We start from the raw sequence: 11878 nt of genomic DNA on the forward strand, positions 1-11878 counted from the left end.
GTGACTGAGCCTCCGGGCTTCTATGGCCAGAGGACCTGGAATCCCCTGCCGGCTGGTTTCTGTTGCTGGGTATATATCAGTCCCCCACAGCCTCGGACTCCTGTGTCCGGTTTTAGTAACTTCAGCCAGGGCGAGCTATATCTCTGCTCACAGCCCCTGGCCTTCTGCCTCTGCTCCTACAGAGCTCCTGATCTATCTTTTCCTGTGTCTGGAACTTTACTCCATGCTCTGACTGACTTAATCCCGCCCCAGACCCAGTTTATAAGGGCAGATTCCTCCCCTCCCAGGTCTGGGTGGGCAGTGATGCATGCTTAGGGCTCCTGACCAGAGAAACCTCCCACTTGCTCTCAGACATAATATCTCTATTACTGTGGCAACCAGACCCCTGGGGTGTCACATTCCCCCCTAGTAAATTTTAGTACTCCGGGACTAAACACATTTTTAAAACATAATAACAGGGTATAAACAATAATACGATAACATATTTACAAGAAGCTTTAGTTCTTTAAAGGTCACGGCGTGTCCGCAACCGGGTGTCCATATCACCCAAGGTGAAGTTTTTTAAACAAGAGGGTGTCCATGTCACCCAAGGTGAAACTTTAAGCGAAGTAGGGGACCTGTCTAAAGCAAACCCCTTGCGTTGGCCTTGGGTGTGGCTGCAAGGGTAGACTAACTACTTTGGGCCGCAAGGAGGCCACGCCAGACAGGTTTTCTCTTCCGCGGCCGTCTTCGCAAGAGGTACCATGGTGCAACTATCTACAAAACTGTTCCGGTTATCCAGCGTCCATAACCTGTTAGTCCATAAAAATCTGCAGGGTAACTGAGAAACATAATTAATAACAGGCAACAAACATAAACCATAAACAGTTAGCAGATAAATTCACAGTGCATTAGTTTAGATTCTCCAGCGAGCGGGCATCTGACGTCTAGTGACTCTAGTGGACCTACGGAGCTCACTAACTGGTTCTGCACTACAGGGTGTAGGAGGTGTTATGGGTAAGCTGGGCAGCTGTCTGCGCACTTTTTGGCTCACTAGGGGCACGGCAGGCTCACTACTAGCAGAGGGTTGATCCTCCTGTACTGCTGGTGTGGACTCTTCTGCCTCTTGGGCCGGCTGCTCTTCCAGCTCTACCGGTTCCTCTGTAGGGTTTCACCTTTAGGCCGTAGTTTGCCAGAGCTTCGAACACTTCTGCCAGGTGTTTCAGGTGGTCCTCGTAGGTCTTGGAATAGACGATGACATCGTCCAGGTATAACAGGACCGTCTCGAAGTTCCGGTGTCCCAGACAGCATTCCATCAACCGTTGGAAGGTTCCTGGTGCGTTGCAGAGCCCGAACGGCATACAGTTAAATTCGCTGAGACCCATCGGGGTGGTGAATGCGGTCTTCTCCCGGTCCGCCTCTGCTACAGGAACCTGCCAGTACCCGCTAGTGAGATCCAAAGTAGAGAAGAAGTTAGCAGATTTTAATGCAGCTAAGGACTCTTCTATCCTTGGTAACGGGTACGCATCTTTGTGTGTGATACGGTTGACCTTCCTGTAGTCTACACACATTCTCATGGTGTTGTCTTTCTTTTTCACTAAGACTAGTGGAGCTGCCCAGGGTCTACAGCTGTCTCTGATTACCCCAGCCTCCTTCATGTCTCTAAGCATCCCCTTGGCGTGTTGGTAGTGTGCCGGGGGTACGGGTCGGTATCTCTCCTTTATGGGAGGATGGTCTCCCGTGGGGATGTGGTGTTCTACCCCCTTTACTCGCCCGAAGTCTAGCGGGTGTTTACTAAACACTCTCTCGTACTCTCGAACCACCCGATAGACTCCCTGTTTCTGGTGTGAGGGAGTGGAGTCAGTACCCAAATGCAGTTGCTGACACCAGTCCTCCATTGGTTTCTTAGAGCCGTTACCTTCCTCTGGTTGAGATGGAGGCAAGGGTTCCACGGCCTGTACAGAGTTCTGGTTGATGGTGAACAATTTGGCTAGCGTGGCATACCGGGGCAGGTGCACTTCTCTCTCCCCGATATTTATGATGCGAACGGGCACCCTCCCATGGCGTACATCGACCACCCCCCGTGCTGTCAAAATGGTGGGCCTACTGTCTGAGTAGACGGGTTCTACCATTGCTTGGTAGTCTCTACCTCTTAGACCAATAGCTGCCCGGCACCAAATCATCATCTCACTTTTTGGGGGCATGGGAATAGGGAACGGGTCACACATTCTCACGCCACCTATCTCACCACCAGATAGTTCCACCTGTTGCCGCTTCATCAGTGCCCGGATCTCTTTTTGGAGCACACGCTGCTGGCCGGAACTGGCGTTCTTGGCAACCTGCTGTAAAATGAGAATCACCTCTGCAAGACAATTTTCAATCACATTAGTTCCCAAGGTTATTCTAGGGTGACTCTCATGACGGTCTATGTCCACTATAATCAGTCCTTGTGCCGCCAGTTCGACTTTACCGATCTTAATGGTCACCTCTTTGAATCCCACCTGCGGCACGGGCTGACCATTGCTGGCGATGATACTCAGGTCGTCATCTGGGTAGCGGGTTATGTCCGAGTCATTCCAGTACTGTTTAAAGAGCACGTACGGGATGGTGGTCACCTGTGACCCAGTGTCTAGTAGGGCACTCATAGGAATGCCATCCAGTACCACAGTCAAGATTGGACGTCCCCCTACGTATTTATCACGCCAGTTTGATGGGCCTGATGGTCTTATGCCTGGGGGTTGGCCCTCTACCCCAGGTTGTGCCCGTTTAAATGACAGTACCTTGCCACATGTCCGGGTTGATTGCAGCGGCGGCAGATGGGTCGTCCGTCCTCGTTGTATCTGTCGCTGGGTCTTCCTCTGGCCGGTGGGGTCCTCCTCAGTCGGTGCCACGGGACGTCCTCCGGTCCGGATGCCAGCTGTATCTTTCCTGGAGAAGAGACCTGTAAAGACTGCACAGTTCTGGTTAGCGCGGCAACGCTCTTAGTCAGCTCTTGGACCTGATGGTGGAGGTCTGTAGCCGGGACACTGTTTAAAGCCTGCGCATCAGCTCCCACAGGCCCTGCAGACAAGGGCGCCGTCTCCTGGTGGTAAGTGATAGCAGGGCGCCTGTGGGTCACAGCGCCACCTGGTGCCGGTTCTCGGAGCACCCGGATGGCTCTGTCCTTTAACTGTGCAAAGTCCAGGTCAGGGTCCTGTAAGGCCATTGCCCGCAACTGGGTTCGGTGGGCATTGCACAGTAGACTCTCAATAAATTGTTCAGTCAACAGCTTATCTTCATTTCCCACGCTGTCAGGGTCTGCCTGCTTAATGGCTCTCAGGGCCTCTTGTAGGTTTAGAGCATAGTCTCTTATACTCTCATGTGCCCGCTGTTTACACCCGTAAAATCTGAGCTTTATTTCGGCTGAGGTGCGGGTATCAAATGTGTCTTTCAGCTGGGCTAGTATTTCTCTGACAGTCCTCTTCCTCCCAGGTGGCCAGGACTTTACCTCCCTTTGGGCTGCCCCGATTAATTGGGCCACCAGGATGCTCACTTTTTGCTCTTCTGTGAGGGGGTACACCTGGAAGAGGCTATCCAGTCTTTCTCTAAAGTCATTTAGAGCAGAGGTCCCCAACCTTTTTTGCACCAGGGACCGGCTTTAAGCAAGACCAGTTTTCCATGGCCCGGTGGGGGTGGGGGCGGGGCTTTGGTCATATGGGGGTGGGGTTATGGAGGGGTGGAGCTTAGTGCATACTTATCATATAATTATGACATTTATAATGAGAATGTGATTCAACTTACCATAGGTTCAGAATGAGTGGGAGCACCAGGCTTGTTTCCCTGGATCAGTGGGAGCACTGGGCTTGTTTTCCTGCAACAAGACGGTCCCATCTAGGGGTGATGGGAGACAGTGAAACCCGAAGTGTGTTCCTTATGTCCAGTCTACTCCGTAATCTCGTTTTTGCTGCTGTCATGGCAGAAAACCCAGTTTCACAAAGATAGGATGTTGGAAAAGGAAGCAGAGTTTTCAGTGCTTTGGTGGCGATCCCAGGATATTCAGCCTGGACTTTAATCCAGAATGTTGGGAGATTTGAAGTCTCAAACATACTTTTAAGGCTACCATCATTTGCAATCTCAAGCAGTTGGTCTTCTTCAAGCACGGACAAGGTCGATTCACCTGGCTTGTTCACAAATGGGTTGCGAATCCATTCCTTCCTAGTTCGTGGGTCTTTTGTGGTCGGAAAATAGCGCTCAAACTCTTCTGAAAGCTGAGATAGGTGATCATGCACCAGCTGGGAGAATGAAGGCTCAGGCTCGGTCTCTTCCAAAATTCCTGCTAATGTTTGAAACATGTCAAATATCCCTGTTCTCACTCGCTGTCCCCACACTTCCAGTTTGGCTTTAAATGCAGCAACTTTATCTACCAACTTGAAGGCAGTTGTCATTCTCCCCTGAAGTGACAGATTAAGTTCGTTCAAAAAGTTGAATATGTCACATAAGTAAGCAAGTTTTGTGACCCATTCCTTACTACTGAAATGTGCTGCAAGTGGCGATTCTTTTTCTAAAAGAAATCTATAAAGCGGGTCTCGTAACTCAAAAACTCTGGCCAGTGCTCTACCTTTAGAAAGCCATCTGACTTCTGTGTGTAGGAGAAGACGTTTGTGCTCCGCGTCCATCTCCTCACAGAGCTGCTTGAACAGACGTGAGTTAAGGGCATGTGCTTTTATGTGATTAATAACTTTAATCACATCTTGCAAAACGCTGTTAAGTTCAGGTGACATTTTTCGGCTTGCCAGCATTTCTCTATGGATGACACAGTGCGTAGAGTCGCATTCAGACGCAACCTCTTTGACCCGGGTAGTTAAACCAGAAAGCCGTCCAGTCATGGCAGCTGCTCCGTCTGTGCATATACCGACACAAAATGACCAGTTTAGGTTTCCTGATATGTAATCATCCAAAGACTTGAATAGTTCTGCACCTGTGGTGTTGGCTGGCAACAATAATGCACATAACATATCCTCATGCACATCCTCCTGAAAAATATATCGCACATAAACCAGCATCATTGCCTTGTTGTCAACGTCAGTAGACTCGTCAACCTGGATTGCGTACCATGGTGACGCATTAATCCTCTCCAACAATTGTACCTCGATGTCTTCTGCTATTTCATTAATTCGTCTACTGACAGTGCTCGCTGAAAGAGGAACCTGTGCCACTTTTTTAACCGCAGCCTCTCCTAAAAGTTCCTGGCAAATGTCCTTAGCGGCAGGCAGGATCAAGTCTTCACCAATAGTGAAGGGCTTCTTAGCCTTGGCAATGCGGTTAGCCACTAAGAATGATGCTCTCAGAGCAGACACATTTGTTGATGTGGTGGCCTTCAATAATTGCTTCTGTCCTTCGTGTTCGCGTTTTTTTCTTTCAAAAAACTCCAAAGGCTTGTCTTTTGATGCAGGGTGCTTGGTCTGTAAGTGGCGAACCAGTTTTGAAGGCTTCATGGCCTCGTTGGATAGCCGGTCGCCACATATCAGACAGAGTGGGCTTGGGGCATGTGAATCGCCAGTTGCGATGAACCCATAATTTAAGTAGGACTCATTGTATTTTCTTTTAAATGCAGCTTTCTTTTTTTTAGCAGTCATGGAGTCTTCATCTGTCTCATTGGGTCTTTCTTCCTTTTCAAAGAAGCTCTTCAGTGATGTTTGTTTTTTACTCATTTTACAAGGGTTAGAGGTGAAGGCGTAGTGGGCCCCTAACACAGAAAGATGGCTATTGCTACTGGAGACGGGCACTGATGATGATGACCACCACTACTGCTGCTACTGGAGACGGGCACTGATGATGATGACCACTACTGCTGCTACTGGACACAGCCACTGCTGCTATGAATTTTCACTGTTATTTGCTTTTTTCACTTTAACCAGAAAATCTGCTGCTGGGCCGCACGACACCAGAACACAGCTACAGGAGTCATAAGGGTGGGACACCTGACGTCATATCTAGCTGCCCATTAGCATCCAGAGCCCCTCCCCCTCCAACTCGCAGCTAGCAGGAGGGGAAGGAGCGCTGGACACACATGACCTGCTTGTCCCTGCTCCTGCCTGAGCACATTCTGCGAGTAGCAGCACTGTACATTGAGTTTCAGTGTACAGCACTGCTACTAGCACTGCTATATGCACCAGACAGCGCTGTATGGGGAGGATGCTGGCGGGACCTCGGTGTACAGCGCTGCTAAGTAGCAGCATTGTACATTGAGCGTCAGTGTATACAGCGCTGCTGCTTAGCAGCGCTACACACTGAACACCGGTACCGGGAGCCGCGTCACTGAAGCCAGTCTGCTGCCCCAGCACGCCCCACATAACATGTTCTGCCGGGGGCGTGTCAGTAAGGAGAGCCTGCCGCCCCACCCCGTCAGGAACACACCATGCTGTGCAGGAGGGCTGCGTCACTAAGACCCGCCCCGTGACGTACAACAGGTACCATGCTGTGCTGTGGAGGGCTGCGTCACTAAGACCCGCCCGACGCCCCACCCCGTCCTGCATAATGTTCTCTGCCGGGAGCTGCGAGCTGTCACGGCTATGGCAGAAAACATTATAAATCCACACAGAGCGAGCTCTGACCAGGCGCAGGGCCGCGGAGCTAGCTGTCAGCGGCGCCGCGGACCGGCTGAAAAACCCCAACGGCCCGGTCCTGGTCCGCGGACCGGCGGTTGGGGACCTCTGATTTAGAGTATGTGACTCCCCTGAGTACTGGGGTAGCCAGGTTGCCCCCGGGATATAGGGCATGGTGAATGGCATGACTGCTGCAGCGGTTGCGCTGGCGGTGGCTGTGGCAGTGGAGCTCCCCTCGGTATCCGGCATCCTCCTCCCCCCTAGTGGACCGTGGCCTACCTTGCGATGCTCTTCTTCCGTAGGCCGCGGCTCCGCAGTCGATCGTCAGGGTTGAGGACCTGGCGTCGCGCTCCGATGACGTCAGCGTCGCTCTTCCTCCCTTCCAGGACCTTGCGCAGCGTCAGAGCGTGGGGCGGAGCGTGGGGTGGAGCTTCGGATCTCGCGCGCTTTCGGCGTCCACGCCCCTCTTCTTCCCGTGCGGAGTCCCGAAGATGACGACCGAAGGCGGGAAGCAGCTGCGGATGGCGGGAAGAAGGCAGAAGACGGCGGGAAACGGTCCAAGATGGCGTCTGATGGCGGGAATCAGCTCCGGATGGCGGGAAACGACTCCGGACGGCGGGAAACTTCACCACAGGTAAGTATAAAAGTCTCTTTTTCAGGCACGCAGTACCCGGTGGTTGCGGGCACGAAATCCTGCCAACTACGCCAAAGTTGACGCGCCCCCTGGGCCTGTGTTGTGCAGGGGAACCCGGAACCGGGCCTGTTGTAGAATGCTGGGGGTTGTAGTCTCCGTGTGGCGGTGACCCGGTCCGTGCCCAGGGTGGTCAAACCAGTGGCAGTCTTAATGTATAGCAAATGTCCGACTACGCCACCCGTGGATTGCGGTCAGTGGGGACCGTCGCTGCGCTGTCGACCGCTGAGGCTGATGTTGTTTGCGCAGCCTAGTATGGGATAACTCCCCACGGGAGAAGTATTGCCTCAGGGCAGCTAATGTGAGAGATGATGGGAGTGATGGTGTGAGGGTCCCAGTGCTAATGGTGCTGGTGCGGCAAGGAATCACAGAGACGTGAGGTGCAGTTCAGGGTCTTTACTGATGGTACAAGGCAGACCCTCCCGGGAGTACTGGCTAGTATAAGGGGCCTGGTCAGTCTGCGAGCAAGCAGGAGTTCCCCTGGCCAGGTGGAGTTGTAGGCCTCCCCGTTTATCTGCACTCTTCCTGGCTACCTTGCTGTCAGCGGTTACAAGTAGCCCACGTCCCTGAGTATACCGTGTGGTGCTCACCCGTATGGCTGGTGACTTGGGGCCTTCTGTTAGCCTCCGCTCCTGAATGGTGGCGCTGGTCCCTTCTTTGTGACTGAGCCTCCGGGCTTCTATGGCCAGAGGACCTGGAATCCCCTGCCGGCTGGTTTCTGCTGCTGGGTATATATCAGTCCCCCACAGCCTCGGACTCCTGTGTCCGGTTTTAGTAACCAGCCAGGGCGAGCTATATCTCTGCTCACAGCCCCTGGCCTTCTGCCTCTGCTTCTACAGAGCTCCTGATCTATCTTTTCCTGTGTCTGGAACTTTACTCCAGGCTCTGACTGACTTAATCCCGCCCCAGACCCAGTTTATAAGAGCAGATTCCTCCCCTCCCAGGTCTGGGTGGGCAGTGTTGCATGCTTAGGGCTCCTGACCAGAGAAACCTCCCACTTGCTCTCAGACATAATATCTCTATTACTGTGGCAACCAGAGCCCTGGGGTGTCACATATCCATCACCAAATCCGAGGAAAATTAAGTTAAATATAACGGTTTATTGAAAAAATATTAAAATAATTCATCTTAGAAAAAAGTGCTTCTCAGAGACATGCATAAGTGACGCATTTCAAACTATGCGTTCTTAATCATAGTGTGACATAGTATAGTTCTCTAGTGCTAGATGTTGTTTAAATAGTGAAAGGTATAGGATTTGACTTAGAGAGGTCTCTGATTCTCAAATGAGTATATAAACTTTTTCCTCAAATTAAAGGGGTACTCCGTGGAGATAAAAATTTGTTGTACTGTTCCTGCTCTCATACACTAAAAAGATGAGCTGGTCAGTTCACATATATGATCTTTTTAATCCTTGTAATTCCATGTGACAGGATCTGCTCTTTCACTGCTCCCCCCTCTCGTCTGGGTCACTACATCATACACTAAGTACTGCTCCCCCCTGTAAGGAACAGCCAGCCTGAGGAGAGGGGGCATGACCACGCCCCCTGTACTCTGCAGAGAAACAGCTATTAGGCTGATAACAGGGGAAGCTGCACACTGCTGTAATGTCCCAGACAGAGGGGTGAGCAGTGCAGTCAGGAGCAGCTTCTGCCAAACTAGCCCCCTAATAATGTCTCCCTGTGTGCAGCCGGAGGTGAGGGGCATTTCAGGGGCGTGGTCTGCTCCCTGTGAAGGAGACATCATCATCAGGGGGCTGCTACTAGAAGCTATCACTAGCGGTCTTAACCCCTTAATGGCCGCCATAACGCATTTTCACGTCGGTTATTCCACAGCACCGTGAACATAAGTAAATAACGCCACCTGGCGGCCATGATTCCTGCAGGTGTCAGCTGTGTGTGACAGCTGACACCCTGCAGAATCGGCCCCCTGTCGGTCACGATGCCGATAGGGGACGATTAACCCCTTAAATACCGCTGTCAATCATGACAGCGGTGTTTAAGTTGTTACAAGGTGGTCACAAGACCCCCTTATTAACCATCGGACCCCCGCAATGAGAATCGCGGGTCCCTATGGTTACCATGGTACCATGGGAGCAATAAGCTGGCTCTCACAGGCACAGTCGTGAGTCAGACATGACTCACAGACAGGTCTCATGCACTGCAATACTGAGGTACTGCAGAGTATGAGACCTGTGATCAAAGTGAAAATCACACGTCCTACAATGGGACATAGTGAAAAAGTACAAAAAAGGTAAATAAAATATGTAAAAAGTAAAAAAAAAAACACAAAAAGTGCATATATATATCGCAAAAATCCGTTTTACAGCTCAAAACACAGCGCTTGTGATAAAACAAAAATAAACAAAAAAACGTACACATAATTGGTATCGCCGCGTATGGAAGCCCCCCTCTATAAAACTGTCACGTTATTTAGTCTGTTTAGCGAACGCCCTAAAAAACACACCAAAAATGACACTTTTTCATGATGACATGAAAAAGTGAATAAAAAGCGCTCAAAAGGTCACAAGTAAAAAAAAATATGGAAATATGGAACCGTCTCGCAAAACAACAAGCCATAATATGGCTCATTCGGCAAAAAAATAAAAAAGTTACAGCTTTCAGAATGCGACGATGCAAAATAAAATATTTTTTTTGTAAAATACTGTTTTTAGGGTGTAAAAATATCAAAGCATAAAAAAATATAAAAATCTGGTATCGCTGTAATAGTACCGACCCGACGGACAAATCAGTCTTATCACTTTTACCGTATGCAGAACGACTCAAAAAATAAAAAATAAAAACAATAACTTAATTGCTGGTTTTTGTTCATTCTGTGTCTGAAAAATCTGAATAAACAGTGATCAAATATTACTATGTGCCCCAAAATGGTTCCAAAAAAATCTGCAACTCGTCCCGCAAAAAATATGCCCTCATACAACGCTGTTTACCAAAAAATAAAAAAGTTACAGCTCTAAGAATATGGCGACGAAAATAACTACGTTTTATAAAAAAAAAGCATTTTTACTGTGTGATAGCAACAAAACCTAAAAAAACTAAAAATCATTTTAGGCTTTTTTTTTAGCAAAAGTGTGGATGACCACTAGTGATGAGCGAGCACTAAAATGCTCAGGTACTCGTTGCTCGGGTCGAATACTCGGGTGCTCGGGAAACTTGAGCATTTTTCAGGCGGCTCCCCTCGGCGGTCTGCAGAGGGCCTAAAAATTGCCCAAATCAATGGGAACAGTGCTCAAATGACATGGGGACAGCATGGGGAAGTCCCCTGGAAGCATCTCTGACTCCCAGGTCACTGCTGTCAACAACGTTGTCAGAGTATTACACCACTTTTACGGACTCACAATAAAACATACAAAAACTAAACCAAAATGGATTTTCCTGTGAAATATGTTAAGGAACATCCTTTCCAGGGAAATGACTTGTATATAAGGCAAAATAAATAACAAAAACAAAAATACTCCTCCACACCTTGGGCTATGTTCACACGTAGCGCTTTTGATGCGTTTTTGCACTTTTGCATTGCTTTCAACCAAGACAAATGCATTCACCAGGAAATTTCATTTTAACATTTTACAACCTTATCTGGCCATGTGGTGTGTGACACATCATCAGACACATGCATACAGTGCTGAAAAGTCATAGGAACAGCATGAGGAAGACATCTGGAAGCATCTCTGACTCCCAGGTCACTGCCTAAAAGTGTGCCCATAATAAGTGATCCTTGGCGTATGCGAAGATGCCTCCCGCCATGAGCCTGTCGTTGCAGACTTGCAACAATCACCGTCCACGTCCTTGTCCCACTGCAGCGTTCAGTTGTCCCTACCCCATTCCTTGGAATGCCAGCGCAAGTATGCAGGCAGCCAGCCACCCACCCATCCACAGGCTGCAATACTATACTGCCAAATTTTTTACAGCTGCTTGCACTTGAAATGTGGCCTTTAAGGCTCGTGGAGGCGAAAGCTTTTCACAACCTCATGCCGGCGGCGGCCAGGTGTCCATACTCGGTCCCCAGCCGCCACTATATTTCCCGGTATTGCCTCCGCCTTCCACAAGCACGGGTCCCACAACATTACATGTGCCCTCCCCAGTGCACTTACTGTGAAGGACCGCCTAACCACAAACATGTGGACAGGTGAATGTGGCCAGGGATGGTACAGAGCCAGTCCACAATGGCAGCCTGTCCAACATCAACTCGCCCTTGTCGGTGGTGTTTGACACACACACATCTTTCTTTGCGCATTTAAGTTCTTGAATACAGAGTTGGACAATGGCCTGATCTGTAATGCAGTTTGAGAAATAACATGCATAAGCATGGCCGATCCACATTAAAAAAAGCAGCCATAGAGTGGCCGGGAACCTTCCCCAACACTTTTCTTAGCCAGGGCTGCTTTACGGCAGGGTTGGACGGGCCCACCAGAGAACCGGAGACTCCTCCAGCGGTCCCTGTCTTCTCCTTCAGGAGAGTTCATAGTGCCGAGGTCAGGCCATGATGATGATAGAGGCCACCATCTGCTTAGTTTTCTGTTACTTGGAATGCAAGTGCAAGTATGCAGCCAGCCACCCACCCACAGGCCGCAACACTAAACTGCCAGATTTCTGGGCAGCTTTTT

At 49.8% G+C, this 11878-nt stretch overlaps 1 protein-coding gene across 1 annotated transcript in view; it reads right to left on the bottom strand.

Moving 5' to 3' along the window:
* The window catches only part of LOC141167258 (SCAN domain-containing protein 3-like), a 42917-nt gene extending 37248 nt beyond the window's left edge, over window positions 1–5669 (bottom strand). Inside the window, exon 1 of the mRNA XM_073654694.1 lies at window positions 3905–5669. Coding sequence (XP_073510795.1) covers window positions 3905–5669 — 1765 coding nt within the window. The remainder of the gene's footprint in view (window positions 1–3904) is intronic.
* Window positions 5670–11878: the final 6209 nt, after the last annotated feature.

Source organism: Phyllobates terribilis, unplaced genomic scaffold (genome assembly GCF_046119375.1).
Source record: "Phyllobates terribilis strain yellow unplaced genomic scaffold, ASM4611937v1 Scaffold_11__3_contigs__length_659146591, whole genome shotgun sequence".
Classification (NCBI taxonomy): Eukaryota; Metazoa; Chordata; class Amphibia; order Anura; family Dendrobatidae; genus Phyllobates; species Phyllobates terribilis.